This window comes from Ovis aries, chromosome 23, assembly GCF_016772045.2.
Source record: "Ovis aries strain OAR_USU_Benz2616 breed Rambouillet chromosome 23, ARS-UI_Ramb_v3.0, whole genome shotgun sequence".
NCBI lineage: Eukaryota > Metazoa > Chordata > Mammalia > Artiodactyla > Bovidae > Ovis > Ovis aries.
The window spans coordinates 49,329,734-49,346,713 of NC_056076.1; the positions used below are offsets into that span (position 1 = coordinate 49,329,734).

Sequence of the window (16,980 nt, forward strand, 5' to 3'; positions counted from 1 at the left end):
GATTGTTGTGTTCTTTGAAATAAGGCACCCTAATTCAAAGGAAATAATTTAAGCAAACCATACTATACATATCCTGCTATGAAAGGAAATGCTGTCTAAATCCAGGAAAAATTTAATCCCAATGAAAATGAATGTAATCCAAAAGGGTTTACAATTTACATTTGGCTTTAGCATCTCTCTCTTTTTTTTTGGTGAGGACCTTCCAAATCGTATCTTTCTCAAGCTAATATTAAAGAAAATTCCTTAACTACCAACGAAAAGATCATCAAACTAAAAGATGACACTACTAAAGTCAAATTTCCTTTGTCAACCCTTAGAGGAAAACATAGACAAAACACTCTGTGACACAAATCACAGCAAGATCCTCTATGACCTACCTCCTAGAGTAATGGCAATAAAAACAAAACTAAACAAATGGGACCTAATTAAACGTAAAAGATTCTGCACAGCAAAGTAAACTATAAACAAAAAAATAACACTCAGAATGGGAAAAAAAATAATAGCAAATGAAACAACTGACAAAGGGTTAATTTCAAAAACAGCTCATATAAATCAATCCCAGAAAAACAAACAACCCAATCAAAAAGTAGACAAAGGACCTAAACAGACATCTCTCCAAAGACATACATATGACTAACAAACACATGAAAAGATGCTCAACTTCAACTCATTATTAGAGAAATTAAAATCAAAACCACAATGAGGTATCATCTCATACCAGTCAGAACGGCCATCATCAAAAAGTCTACAAACAATAAATGCTAGAGTGGGTGTGGAGAAAAGAGAACTCTCTTGCACTGTCCGTGGGAATGTAAACTGATACAGCCACTATGGAGAACAGTATGGAGATTTCTTAAAAAACTAGGAATAAAACAACCATAAGACCCAGCGATTCCACTACTAGGCATGTATCCTGAGGAAACCCAAAGTGAAAAAGACACGTGTTCCCTAATGCAGCTCTATTTATAATAGCTAAGACACAGAAGCAATCCAGATGTCCACTGACAGAGGAATGGATAAAGAAGCTGTGGTATATATATATACAAATGGAATATTACTCAGTCATAAAAAGGAATGCATCTGAGTCAGTCCTAATGAGGTGGATGAACCTAGAGCTATTATACAGAGTAAAATAAGTCAGAAAGAGAAATACAAATATCATATACTGTTTAGATTTAGAATTTAGAAAGAATTTAGAAAGACAGTAGTACTGATGAACCTATTTGCAGAGCAGCTATGAAGACACAGACACTGAGAACAGACTTATAGACACAGCCTGAAGGGGAGGAAGGAGAGGGTGGGAGGTATGAAGAGAGTAACATGGAAACATACATTACCAAATGTAAAATAGAAAGCCAATGGGAATTTGCTGTATGACTGAGGGAACTCAAACGGGGATTTGGTAACAACCTAGAGCAATCGTTTGGGGAGGGAGGTGGGAGGGACGTTCAGGTGGGAGGGGACAAGGGTAAATCAATGGCTGATTCATGTTGATGTTTGGTAGAAACCAATCCAATACTGTAAAGCAATTATCCTTCAATTAAAAACAAATAAATTTTTAAAATATTTCCTTTGTCAACTTGATTGACTTTCATGGAGTGTAGCTTAATTCAAAATTACATGGCTATGACTGTTCTTTTTAATTTATTTTTTTACTGAAGGATAATTGCTTCACAGAACGTTGTTGTTTTCTGTTAAACCTCAGCATGAATCAGTCAAAGGTATACATATATACCCTCCCTTTTGAACCTCCCTCTCATTAAGTTTCTTTTTTGCACAAAATACATAAGTGTGCTTTTTAGAAGAAAAATATCCTTTGGTTGTTTTTTTTTTTTTTAATCTTTTGGGCCACGTACTGTAAGATAATAAATTACTCCATCACTTATACTTTTACATGAATAGTTTTAAGAAGACTTAAGAAGCTATGCAAAATGCTTTATCACTATAGGCACACAAAAATCCTAAGTCTATTTTAATGCCCTTAGCTGAATACTAAAACTTCTTAATGGTAGGGGAAAAGATTAGAGAATCATTCAAAATTATGTGGAAATAGTCTTAAGAGATTATCTATTCCAACTTTGATAGACATTTGCGAGACAAACTGGCAACTTCTTTCTGATACGCAAAGTATATCTGAAATTAAAAAGTATTTTGGCACCCAGTACAGATGACATCATATACCATACTGGACTTCTTTCTTTATGATGACATATAACTGCAAGAAAAATCAAGAACTATACACATCTTTGAAAAACTGCAAAGTATTGTCATTGTTTCAAAGAAAGCAGTTAATGAATTTATACTATCTCCTCCAACCATACTGGTGAGTACTAGAAAATACTCAGCTTCTGAACACTAACACTAGTTTAATGACTGAAAAGAGAAAACACTGGGAATTTCCCAGTGGTTAGGATTCTGGACTCTCACTGCCAAGCAACCAGGTTCAGTTCCTGGTTGGAGAACTAAAAATCCCACATGCCATGTGGCCAAAAAAAAAAAACTACTAACAGATTAATCAAGCCTTTCCATGGAACACACAAAGCCCCTCCTGTGCTGCCTTTAGAGACCACACAAGAGCAAGCCTTGAAAGCCTTCTTATCTGAAACAATGAGGGCCACAAGAGGGGTGACTCGGAGAATGAACCTCTATAGATCTGATGGTCAAGGCAACATGCTCAGCACCAGAGACAAAGCCAAGAGTGATTACAAATGTAATTCAACTTACAATACTAAAAGAAGTCAAAAGAAGACAACCTAGAACAGAGGTCTTTCAATCCAAAGAGGTTCCTGAGACTAATCATCTCATAAATTATCACACAGTACTCCATTTTCCTATCACACTGACACCCTGGCTAGAGTGTGGAGAGCATGTCACTGCCTAATTCAGCTGCAGAACTCAGCTCCATTTAAAATTCCTTCAGACAGCTGAACTCTTCACTGTGTAATTAAGTGGACCATACATGGTTTCTTAAGTAAGAGCACCCACACAGACCTTACAACTGCCAAAGCGCCAGCCTAGTTTTTGTTTCTCCTTCAGAACAAAGCACAAGTTCAGCTGACGTAACCTCACATGACCTAGGTCCTCTGGTATTTCTAGTCTCTTTTAAGTCAAAACACTGTGAAGCAGAAATGAGGCTTTACTGGATGATGGGAAAGGATTCTTCAGTTAATGAAATTTGCTTCCAATCTGACAAAATTCATGCTTGTGCCACTTCAGAATTTATTACAAGCCTCTTCAAAATGTGCTAATTTGTCACCAAACAAAGGAAACACTGTGTATAATAAAAAAACTACACCTAATTAGTCATATAAAATCCTACTCAAGAAGGCCCTAAAATAGAACAATTTCCTCATAAAACGTAAGTGATAAAAAGTTTCCAAGAGCATAACTGTATTTATATTGCACAGCTAGAATGCATACAATATGCATGTTTATATTCTTCTTGAAAAATGCTATCTTATAGGTTAACAATCTATGCATGATTTGCATATACTTCCTTGTATAAATCAGTGCACCAAATGAAAAAATTCTCTATAAATTATAATTTCCGGTATTTCACATTCAACCAGCTACACATGCAATATAACAGTACTGGCAGCCAAGTGAACAGAATTTCTTATGACTAATTGGACAAAACCTACTACATACACCACAGAACTGACAAATTCTGGTAAGACTTACTTGCTACTCCTGATGCCAGTCCATAGAGCAGTCCTCCCCCATCCGACTGTTGAGGCAACACATGCGTTCCTGGAGGAGGCGGCTTTTCCTGTCTGATGAAGTTATACAATAAGGTTTTCACAAGTTTGCTGGTGTATGGAAGACTACACAAAAAGAAAAAAAAAAAGATAAATAAAATAAACTCATATTTTGGGGAGTCAACTGACTCTGTATCGTGATAAATATAATCTATTGACATAAAAGGGATTAGCACAATTCAAAGAAAATCTAGCATTGTCACAAAACAGAGACGATTATGGGCTTTGAGATCAGACTTCAGGTTGAATGAATTCTGGCTTTCCTCTTACTGTGCTGTATGTTATTCATCGAATCATTTCAACTCTTAAGCTTCAGTTACTTTATTTGTAGTCAGTACAACAGGTAAGATATTACAAATTCAGTATATAATACAGTATTCGACACTTGAAAGGAGGTAGTAACAGAATCAGTAGGAAAAAGCAAGAGTTAAAAAATACAGAAACTGATGTGAACAGTAATATTTGACTTAACCCAATATATCCAAAATATTCAACATACAACCAATATAATTATTGAACCTTACATTTTTAAAATAAATAAAAATATGAAATCATTCAATCTATGCATGCATACAAAAATATATCCATACATATACAGACTTTTTTTTCAATGTTAAGACTCTGTCTTTCAGTAATGGATGGAGAGGAGAAGGGAGAGAAAATAGGTTAAAAGGAAAATGTGTTCATAAATTAGTGATGAATCAATTCCTGCAAGCTGGGGAAAGCTTTTAAACAGGCTCTTGAGCCAATGCTTAAGGCCTTTTCATCTCTATTATTAGTGATTTTCAAATGTGTTCCAGAAGAGTCCTGAAGGATTCTGTGAATATGCCATAGGTATAATCAAGGTGGCAAGAGGGATGTGAGAAAGTCAAAGGCATGTGTGTGTGTGTCATGCCTAGCATACAATAAATATTTGCGGCCTAAATTAAAGGAGGGATGGTCAGCGAAGCAGCTGCCAGGGAAGTCCAAACACATGGTTATGAGGCATACACTGCATAGTAGTTTCAATGGAGCTAATGGGAACGGGAAGCTAGAAATAATTTCAGTGAACAAATAAGACTGGATGACTCCTTAAGACATACAGAATGACGCAGCAGGAAGAAAAAGAGGACTTCACAGTTTCAACTCTATAAAGAAACCACTAGAGAAGGCAAAGAAGCTGGAGGATGAAGGGGGTGGGGAGGATGGCTAGTTTAGCCAGGAAAGCAACCCTTATGGGATCAGTCTGAAGTTCTGATGGAACAACCAGAGGAAATGTCTGTTTGGAGATATGGAACAATACTAAGAAAAGAGGACAAGACAAGAACTATAGATGAATACAATAAAGAACTTGACAAATTTAAAATAGAAACATACCATCGACCTCGCATCAAATACTTGTGACTGATGCTCTGTCGCAAAACTTCCTTGTGGAAGAGTTGGCAAGAAAGGAAAACCACCATGGTTGACACAGCTTCTACTGATATTTCATACGTAATATCTCTGAAAAAACAAGAAACAAAGCAGAATAATGATCATTTAGGAAGATATTGCTCTTTTCTAAATAAACTATACATTTAAAAATAAAATCAAAATATTCAACGTTTCTGGATTATTTTAAAAATACTAATATGCTTAATATAAAAACTAAGTCAAGTAAAAATATGGAACCTTCCCTTGTCATTAGTTCTTGTAATGGGTGAAATATCTCATTACTTTCTTATTTTCCAGTTCCATCTACTGATGAATGACAAGTATATTAGCGTATAATGGAAATAACTGAGAGTAAAGATCCACTCTAAAGCCCGTATGTTTATCCCTGTTTAGCTATAACACAGAAACAAACATTCAGATTGTAAAACCAAAGAGAAGTCACAGGGTAGGGACGACAACAATGACTTTCCGAGTTGATATTCGCTTTATAATAAGAACAATGGTAAACTCTAGATCTTCTCTCTAAGAGTGTACATTCTCAAGGCCAACTCTGCCTGTTCAGCAAAATATGAATAGTAAACAAATTATCCTTGTTTTCTTAAGCACATTTCTTTTATGAAAGACTACTGTCCTCCAAAAATCATTAACCCCTTTTAGAAACAAACCTCAGATCAAATAAAAAGGAAACAATTTCAGCTGAGTAGGGAGCACAAATAGGAACAAATGCATCAAAAATTTTTCAATTATTGCAAAACTTTAAACACAATTATCAGGCAAAACAGTAACGTGTTAGACCAGGAAAGTGAAAATCTCAACAACACAACAAAAAGAGTAACAGCTCCAAAAAAAAAATCAAAATATTTTTACAGAACTCAAATATTCATGCAAAGTTCAAAGAAAACACTTAACACCTACTTACAGGAAGCTCATTAAGCAAATTAAAGATGATTTTATTCTAGAAATGGGCAAGCTTACCAGATTTTTAGACTTCCCTGCAGGAGACCCAGGTTCGATCTCTGGGTCAGGAAGATCCCGTGGAGAAGGGAATGCATACCCACTCCAGTATTATTGCCTGGAGAATTCCATGGATGGAGGATCCTGGCAGGTTACAGTCCATGGGGTCGCAAAGAGTCAGACACAATTGAGTGGCTAACACTTCCACTTTTCACTTTCACCAGATTTTTAAGTTCTATCAGATATATATGGAGTTCATGTGGATAGAAATATCTTTTGGAAGTATACAAAATGAAACCCAAAAGAATAAATCTCATTTCTGCTCAGAAATGTAATACAGTATGACACTTCTCTTTCCTGAAATTTCCATAAATATTATTGTAAATATTAACCACATTAAAGGCAATTCTTTTATTCACTCTTATTTCTCAAAATGAATCAAAAACAGTCCTGATGTGCTGTGTTATGGTTCATTAATTCTTTGCTAATGATGATTTAGGTACAAAGCCCAAAGGATTTTGAATCACAACAATCATTTATTCATACAGCCCATGCCCACCAGGAATCTATACTCTATAGTCAATTGGCTAGGCTCTTCAGTTGGGTCAGGGCTTGAAGACAAATCCTGAAGAACAAATATCCTGCCACCGGGTACAGTAATCTGGATAGGTGACTACCTCTGAATATATTTGTTAATGTATTCAGTCATTGCATCAATAATTAAAAAAAAAAAAAAGACACTAGTGGTTTACAATTCAACATCTTACTCTAGGTCCCAGAACCAGGAAGAAATGGTTATCCTTTGTCTAAACTAAAGACTATGGTTATTAATAAATAGTAGATGTAACAACCTTAAGGAAAGACTATAGATTTAGAACAAAAGGCTGTTCTCCTTTGAAATTGTTTGGGCCTAACAACTTCACAAATGGGACAACAGGAAAAGTTTCAACCCTTGGACCATCCTCTCTTGCCACAGAATTTTACAAAGAGGTTTTGATGTTGGAAGGTAGGGAAAGCTTGTAGCATAAAAGAGTACTGACTCAAAATGACATTTTCATATCAAACTGAAAATCCATTCCTCAAAATTCTTAAATGAATGAAACTAAGTAATCCTTCCTGTGTGCTTCATGTGCTGTGCTGTGCTTAGTCGCTCAGTCGTGTCTGACTCTTTGCGACCCTATGGACTGTAGCCTGCCAAGCTTCTCTGTCCATGGGGATTCTCCAGGCAAGAATACTGGAGTGGGTTGCCATGGATCTCTCAGGGGATCTTCCCAACCCAGGGATCAAACCCAGGTCTCCCGCACTGTAGGTGGATTCTTTACCATCTGAGCCACTGGTGTGTTTCACAGATCCAAAGATAAAAACTCAATGTGTTTATCATATTGTATTCCAGTTGATACATCATTCAACAAATATTTATAAAGAATTTATTCTTACTATGTCTAAACAGGCATTATATTACACATTAATAAATTGTACACATTGGAGATACATCCATTAACAACAAATAACCTCTGTGGATGTTACACTTCAGTGGAAAAAAAAGAACTCAAGTAATAATTACTCCAAAAAGGATCATAAAGAAAAAAGAGCAAGTAACAAGAAGAAAAGATTATACAGTACTCCAAAATTAACTGTAGGATCAAAGAAAAGCTCCTCTGAAAAAGCAACATTAAGACCTAAAGTATAAGAGGCAATGATTTACAGTCAAGTCTATCTTTCTTACCAGAATACATGAGATTTTAGCTAGGGATTCTTTTGTTTTCTAGTTGTTTGTATTCCCAACTCGAGTTCATAATAGGCATTCAATGGATAAAGGATAGAGAGACAAGAGGGATCTCTACTGCTCTAATTTTGATTGGAACTAACTGGAACTTCCTGAATAGTCAACAGAATAGCATGCCAGGCATACAAAACTTAGAATAGCAAAAAAAAGCAAGAAAGAAACACATTGAGGTCACATAATACACAATCATAATACAAAAGGAATACTCATTCCAATAAAAATGCAAAGGGACTTTCATGAAAAAAACGATCCAGAATACCACTAACTGACTTATTAGAGAATATCTTCTTCATCCTGTTGGTCAGCACTCATTTATTAGTATTAAAACACTAATAAAGGGCAAACAGGATGACTGAATGGAATGGAATGACAAAATATCACAAACATAATTCTACACAGGTTAATTACAACTAAAATTCTCACTGAGCTTCTTTCAGAAACTGTAACATTTTTGAAAGAATAAACACATAGCTAAGTCAACCTTGAAACTGAAAAGAGAAGAGAGGAACTTCCCCTATGAGATATCAAGCCATGTTACACAGCTGTAGCAATAAAAACAGTATGGTATTTGCCAGTACACAGACAAAAAAGAAGACAAACCAATGGAATTCAACTGAGAACTGAGTGTACAGGACAAACCTGTGTTTCTAGAGAAATGTACAATAAAATGGATCCACAAATCAACAGAGAACAGATTGTGCACATGACTACTGTTGCTCAGCTGCTAAGTCACGCCTGACTTTTTGCAACCCCATGGACTGCAGCACGCCAGCCTTCCCTGCTCTTCACTATCTGCTGGAGTTTGCTCAAATTTATGTCCATTGAGTCGGTGATGCCATCCAACCATCTCGTCCCTGTCATCCCCTTCTCCTCCTGCCTTCAATCTTTCCCAGCATCAAGGTCTTTTCCAATGAGTCACTTCTTCGCATCAGATGGCCACAGTATTGAAGCTTCAGCATCAGTCCTTTCAACGAATATTTAGGATTGACTTCCTTTAAGACTGACTGGTTTGATCTCCTTGTGTCCAAGGGACTCTCAAGAGTCTTCTCCAGCACCACAATTCAAAAGCATCAATTCTTCGGTGCTCAACCTTTTTTATGGTCCAACTCTCACATCCATACATGACTACTGGAAGAACCATAGCTTCGACTATGCACACCTTTGTCAGCAAAGTGATCTCTCTGTTTTCTAATATGCAGTCTATGTTTGTCATAGCTCCTTTCCAAGGAGCAAGCGTCTCAACTTCAGGGTTGCAGTCACTGTTCACAGTGATTTTGGAGCCCAAGAAAATAAAGCCTCTCATTGTTTCTACTTTTTCCCCTTCTATTTGCCATGGAGTGATGGGATTGGATGCCATGATCTTCATTTTTTTAATGTTGAGTTTTAAGCCAGCTTTTTAACTCTCATCTTTCATCCTCATCAAGAGACTCTTTAGTTCCTGTTCACTTATTCACTACTGTATCTCTGGCATCTTGTGGCTGGCCACAAGTACACACATACTTGTAGAATAGTCTCATTTCTTATTGTACTTGTCACATTCTAACATTATATATTAGTTTCTTTACCTACCCTTCCCACAACTACAATCTATGTCTTATTCATGTACCCACCTTAAGGCCTTTCCTCTGCTGTTGCCTCTGCTTTAGAAGCTCTCCCATCACAGAGTGACAGGATTCCCTCTCTGACTTTGGGTTTCTATTAACAGGTTCACTTCATAAGGAGCCTTCCTGTACAATCTTGGCTAAGATACCATGATATTACTTTTTTGCATTGTACTTGTCACATTCTAACATTATATATAAATTTGCTTATTGTCTGTCCTATCCAACCCACAAGTAGAATCTATGTCTTATTCACAACTGTATCTCTGGCACCACTGACTGGCCACAAGTACACACATACTTGTTGAGTAGTCTCTTTGTGCTTGTGTGCACAGTGAGAAATTAATTTTGGGTTTACCAAAACCAAGAAAAATACATTCCTTCATGCACAAACTTTACATGACAAAAAAATATCTGAAACTCACAGCTTCTAAACCCTATTTTATGATTCAGTGCTCTGCACAAAAATTCACACACACACACACACACACAGAGGAATCCCCTGGCAGTCCAGCAGGGCTCCATACTTCCACTGTGCAGCTGGTGCAGGTGTGATTCTTAGTTGGGGAACCAAGATCCCAAGTGCCACACACCATGGCTCCCGCCCAAATAATTCACTAGACTCCTAGGGCCACAGTTAAAGAACTAGTAGCAACAGCAAAAATATTACTGAACATATTTTCATTTACTCCATTTTCTATCATAAGCGGTACTAAAAATAACTAGTATTTTAAAAGTCAGCTTCAAAATAAGGAACACAGATTTGGGTTCTACCAATAACCTCAGATATACAGATGACACCACCTTTATGGCAGAAAGCAAAGAGGCATTAAAGAGTGTCTTGATGAAGGTGAAGGAGGAGAGTTAAAAAGCTGGCTTAAAACTCAACATTCAAAAAAACGAAGATCATAGCATCTGGTCCCATCAGTTCATGGAAAACAGATGGGGAAACAATGGAAACAGTGAGAGACTTTATTTTCTTGGGCTCCAAAATCGCTGCAGAAGGTGACTGCAGCCATGAAATGGAAAGATGCTTGGGCTTCTTGGAAGAAAAGCTATGCTAAACCTAGACAACATATTAAAAAGCAAAGATATTACTTTGCCAACAAAGGTCTGTATGCTCAGAGCTATGGTTTTTACAGTAGTCATGTATGGATGTGAGAGTTGAGCCATAAAGAAGGTTGAGTACCAAAGAATTGATACTTTTGAACTGTGGTGTGGGAGAAGACTCTTGAGAGTCCCTTGGACTGCAAGGAGATCCAACCAGTTAATCCTAGAGGAAATCGACTCTGAATATTCATTGGAAGGACTGATGCTGAAGATAAAGCTCCAATACTGTGGCCATCTGATGCGAAGAAGTGACTCATTAGAAAAGACCTTGATGCTGGGAAAGATTGAAGGCAGGAGTAGAAGGGGATGACAGAGGATGAGATGGTTGGATGGCATCACCAACTCCACAGACATGTGCGGGAGATGCTAAGGGACAGGGAAGCCTGGTGTGCTTCAGTCCATGGGGTTGCAAAGAGTGGGACACGACTGAGCAACTGAACAACAATGGGGGGAAATGATCTAGATAGAAAAACCTCTGAAATAGTCACTTAAATACATTTTAAAGGCACACATGGATAAAATGTAACTATCCATCAATTATCTATTTACCATGTTTCTTCAATCTCCCAAGTCTGTGTGAGGCCTCAAGCTCCCTCTATGCTCACCCCCAAACTGCTTGGCTGACTCATATTGTCATTCAAAACTCTGCACTAGCTTCACCTTCTCCAGAAAACCCACAACCATAAAGCTTCTCATACTCTATATCATACAAGAAAATATTTGCTGAACCCCAAAATATCAACTAATATTAGAAAATAATGAAAATGTAATAAGACACCACTTACACACTAACTTACAGAACTATATAATATTTGAAGAGCTAACAGGATTTAAGACTACTTCCATTTCCAGCAGTGATGGACAGAAAATTCAGAAGACTATTCCTGATGAAGTCAACAAAAATCACTGATGGAGGGTCTGGAAGGGCATGTTCTAAAAAGACCAAACAGCTAGTACAATATAAAGAATTATTAATACAAGGCCAAGACTGAGGCATCAGGAAAACCTAAAGAGGTCAGCTTGACTTCTGAAACTGCTCTGGCCTTGGGATGTTTCCTGATCCATAAGCGGTGGTTGGGAATCTGAGCAGTGCTTGTGACAGGGTTGACAGTCTAGGGGACAAAAGCTGGAGTCCAAGGCTGTCCAGGGAGCAAGCTGCAGAAATCCACTCCCCATACAGGGCAGCGATTCTCAAGGGGATCCTGAAATCAACAGTCTCATGGACTAGAACTGAGCTTTAAGCTCCCTGGGTGGCCAGGAAAATTCTGAAACAGAATTAAGAAAAATCCAAGGCACCCAGAGAAACAGACAATCCTCTCTGAAGAAAGATAAAATCATCCTATCAAATTATTTTTACAACTCTACAAACACAAAAACTAGCAAACAATCAAAAAAGGGCAAATAAAGAGAGAAGACTACATGAACAAGAAGCACAATACACTTATAAAACAAACAAAGAAACCTCTTTCAATAGTAATTAATTCATGATTGGGAACTCATGTACACCCGTGGCGGATTCATGTCAATGTATGATTTAATAAAGAATTAAAAAAAAAAAACGAAAAGAAAAAAGGAAAAAGAAAAAATAGTAATTAATTACCAAACACAAATACACTTGTTCTACTTATGGAATAAAAACCAAATTTATCAAATCAAAATTTTCTCAAGGATCTGTAAACTATATAAATATAGCAGGCTTTTTTTTTTAAGTGCTAGAAAAAAATGTCTTGAGCTGAAAAAAACAACAGCCAAATTTTAAAACTTTATTTTTAAAAATAAGTAAATAAATAAGAAAGGAAAAAAGGAGAGAAGAGAGACACAGGAAGAGAAGGGGGAGGGAGGGAGAAAGGAAGGAAGGAGGGAAAGAAATAACCTCTATAAATGGGTTTAACAGCAGAAGATTATTTAGACTCAGCTGAAGAGAGATTCAGTGATTTGGACATTAAGTCATAAGAAATAACCCAGGATAAAGTACAGAGAAACAACAAGATGATGTTAAGAGGCATTTGTTTCCATATCAGAGCTACTATGAAAAAGTATTTTTAAAAGACTTATAAACATTTGCATATAAGTCATCTGCAAACATTTATTTTCAATTCTTGTAGGTGGATGCCTGAAAATAAAATTGCTAGATGAGAGAAGTGGATGTTTGACTTCACGAGAAACTGTCAAACCTTTCCTCAAACTGGTTGTACCATTTTATATATCACAGCAATTTTTTATACAGATTTTAATTTTCAAAACAGCTTGAGGTTCTCAGCAACACTGAAGATACAGAGAATTCCCATATATCCCTTGCCCCCACAGATGTGTAGCCTCCTCCACCACTCCAGAGTAGCATATATGTTAAAAATGATTAACTAACATTGACAAATTATCATCACCCAGAGTCCATAATTTATATTACAGTTCACTATTGCCATGTGACTTCTACAATCACGATAAATTTTGACAAATGTAATAACATGTACCCATGATTACAGTATCATATAGAACAGTTTCATTGCTCTAAAAATACCCCATGTTCTATATCCTTCCCTCCCCCCAAAACCTTGGACAACACTTATTTTAGTGGTATTGATAGTGGTAGCGGTATCTATATTTTAGTGGTAGTGATATCTTACTATAGCTTTAATTTGCATTTTCTAATGGTTAATAACATCAAAACTCAATATGTTTACTGGTCATTTACAGATCCTTTTTGTGAAGTATCAATTTAAATCTTCTGTTCATTTTTAATTGGGTTATTTGCCTAATTATTTTTAAATTGTAAGAGATCTTTATATATTCAAGACTAAATTCTTTTTTTAGTTATGTTTCAGAGACATTTTCTCCCATCTGTGGCGTGACTGTTCTTTTCTGAACAGTTTCTTTTGAGGAGGCAGGATTTTTATTTTTGAAGAAGTTTAACTTATCAAAACTTTCCTTTTTTGGCTATTGCTTTCTGTATCCTTTCTAAGTTTTCTTTGCCTAAACCAAGACTGTGTGTATTATTCTGTGTTACACGTGAAGGTAGAAGTGAAAGTTTTCTTTGTTTCGTTTTCTCATATAATTATCTTTTCCAGCACTAATAGTTTAAAAACATTCCCCTCCCCAATTGAATAGTTTTGCTGTTTTTCTTAAAAAAAAAAAAAAAAAAAAAAATTGGCCACAGAAGTGCAGGTCTATTTCTTGGCTCCCTCCAGGGCTTCCCTAGTGGCTCAGATGGTAAAGAATCTGCCTGCAAGGCCAGGAACTCAGGTTCCACCCCTGAATCAGGAAGATCCCCTGGAGAAGATAATGGCTACCTAATCCAGTATTCCTGCCTTGAAAATCCCATGGAGAGAGAAGCCTGACAGCCTACAGTCCATGCGGTCACAAAAGATTTGAATACAACTGGGTGACTAACACTTTTTCACTAAACTCATCCACTGATTGTCTATTATTTGGTCAATACCATATTACCTTCAAAACAGTAGCTTTGGGCTTCCCTGGAGGTCCATATGGTTAAGAATCAGTCTAGCAGTGCAAAGGAGCACCAGTTTGATCCCTGGACTGGGAAGATTCCATCTGCCATGGAACCACAAGCCCACGCACCACAACTCCTGACGCCCGTGCGCCCTGGAGCCTGTACTCTGCAACAACAGAAGCCACCACGGTGCTAAGCCTGGGCACCGAAACAAAGACTAGTCCCCACTTTCCACAACTAGAGAAAGCCCACGCACAGCAACAAAGACCCACCACAGCCAAAACAAGAACTCAACCTCAAAAGCAAAAACACAACTGTAGCTTTAGAGTACAGTGGGAAGAGACAGATGTAAGTATTCCATTTGTTCCTCTTTTTCAATTATCTCCTCAGATACTCTAGGTTCTTTACACTTCCCAGTACATTTTAGAATCAGCTTGTCAGTGTCTAGGGAAAAAACAAACAAAAAACCTGGTACAAATGTGATAAATGGACTCTGTAGCTCAATCTGGGTGATACTGACATCTTAACAACATTGAGTCTTCCAATTCGTGAACACAAGGTATGTCTACCTTTTGGTCTTCTTTGACTTCACTGAGCAATGCTTTTTAGTTATCAGTGTGTAAGTTGTACACATATTTGTTGAATTTACTATTTTATATTTTCACATTGTTTTAAAATGGAAGTTTTAAAGTTTTAGTTTCCAGTTGTTTGCTACTAGTATGTGATTTCTGTATACTTATCTTGTAAACTGTAAAGTTGCTAAACTCACTTTTCAGCTCAAGTAGCTTTTCTATGTTCTCATGGCCCTCTACATAAACAATCATGTTGCCAGCAAATAAAGACAGTTTTACTTTTTCTTTCCCAATCTCTATGCCTTTTATTCTTTGTTTTGTTTCCTTGAACTGTCTAGGGCCTCATATAATAGCAAACAGAAATGCTTAGAGCAAACACCCTTGACTTGTTTCTAATCACAGAGGAGGTAAAGCTTTCAGTTCAGTTCAGTTGCTCAGTTGTGTCCAACTCTGCGACCCCATGAATCACAGCACGCCAGGCCTCCCTGTCCATTACCAACTCCCGGAGTTCACTCAGATTCACGTCCATCGAGTCGGTGATGCCATCCAGCCATCTCATCCTCGGTCGTCCCCTTCTCCTCCTGCCCAATCCCCCCCAGCATCAGAGTCTTTCCAATGAATCAACTCTTCACATGAGGTGGCCAAAGTACTGGAGTTTCAGCTTTAGCATCATTCCCTCCAAAGAAATCCCAGGGCTGATCTCCTTCAGAATGGACTGGTTGGATCTCCTTGCAGTCCAAGGGACTCTCAAGAGTCTTCTCCAACACCACAGTTCAAAAGCATCAATTCTTTGGCGCTCAGCCTTCTTCACAGTCCAACTTTTCACATCCATACATGACCACAGGAAAAACCATAGCCTTGACTAGACGGACCTTAGTCGGCAAAGTAATGTCTCTGCTTTTGAACATGCTGTCTAGGTTGGTCATAACTTTTCTTCCAAGGAGTAAGCGTCTTTTAATTTCATGGCTGCAGTCACCATCTGCAGTGATTCTGGAGCCCAAAAAAATAAAGTCTGACACTATTTCCACTGTTTCCCCATCTATTTCCCATGAAGTGATGGGACCGGATGCCATGATCTTCATTTTCTGAATGTTGAGCTTTAAGCCAACTTTTTCACTCTCCTCTTTCACTTTCATCAAGAGGCTTTTGAGTTCCTCTTCACTTTCTGCCATAAGGGTGGTGTCATCTGCATATCTGAGGTGATTGATATTTCTCCTGGCAATCTTGATTCCAGCTTGTGTTTCTTCCAGTCCAGCGTTTCTCATGATGTACTCTGCATATAAGTTAAATAAGCAGGGTGACAATATACAGCCTTGACATACTCCTTTTCCTATTTGGAACCAGTCTGTTGTTCCATGTCCAGTTCTAACTGTTGCTTCCTGACCTGCATACAGATTTCTCAAGAGGCAGGTTAGGTGGTCTGGTATTCCCATCTCTTGAAGAATTGTCCACAGTTTATTGTGATCCACACAGGTCAAAGGCTTTGGCATAGTCAAGAAAGCAGAAAGAGATGTTTTCTGGAACTCTCTTGCTTTTTCCATGATCCAGCAGATATTGGCAATTTGATCTCTGGTTACTCTGCCTTTTCTAAAACCAGCTTGAACATCTGGAAGTTCACAGTTCACATATTGCTGAAGCCTGGCTTGGAGAATTTTGAGCATTACTTTACTAGCATGTGAGATGAGTGCAGTTGTGCAGTAGTTTGAGCATTCTTTTGCATTGCCTTTCTTTGGGATTGGAATGAAAACTGACCTTTTCCAGTCCTGTGGCCACTGCTGAGTTTTCCAAATTTCTTGGCATATTGAGTGCAGTACTTTCAAAGCATCATCTTTCAGGATTTGAAATAGCTCAACTGGAATTCCATCACCTCCACTAGCTTTGTTCGTAGTGATGCTTTCTAAGGCCCACTGACTTCACATTCCAGGATGTCTGGCTCTAGATGAGTGATCACACCATCGTGATTATCCGGGTAGTGAAGATCTTTTTTGTACAGTTCTTCTGTGTATTCTTGCCATCTCTTCTTAATATCTTCTGCTTTTGTTAGGTCCATACCATTTCTGTCCTTTATTGAGCCCATCTTTGCATGAAATGTTCCCTTGGTATCTCTAATTTTCTTGAAGAGATCTCTAGTCTTTTCCATTCTGTTCTTTTCCTCTGTTTCTTTGCATTGATTGCTGAAGGTGGCTTTCTTAGTTTCTCATAATTGTGTGTGGTGTTAGCTGCAGGTTTTTCATGGATGCCCTTCACCTAGTTGAAGATGTTTCTTCCTAGTTTGCTGAGAGTCTTTTTTTCCATGAATAGATGTTGAATTTGGTCATACGCTTTTCCCACATTTACT

The 16,980-nt window shown here is 37.6% G+C and overlaps 1 protein-coding gene across 4 annotated transcripts in view; it reads right to left on the reverse strand.

Moving 5' to 3' along the window:
• DYM (dymeclin) overlaps positions 1 to 16,980 on the reverse strand; it is a 390,748-nt gene that overhangs the window by 283,874 nt on the left and 89,894 nt on the right. For all 4 annotated transcript variants that reach the window (XM_042239587.2, XM_042239589.2, XM_015103730.4 and 1 more), the window contains 2 exons: positions 5,115 to 5,240; positions 3,682 to 3,824 (listed from right to left, as the gene is read on the reverse strand). In XM_042239587.2, the coding sequence (XP_042095521.1) occupies positions 3,682 to 3,824; positions 5,115 to 5,240 (269 nt within the window). The remainder of the gene's footprint in view (positions 1 to 3,681; positions 3,825 to 5,114; positions 5,241 to 16,980) is intronic.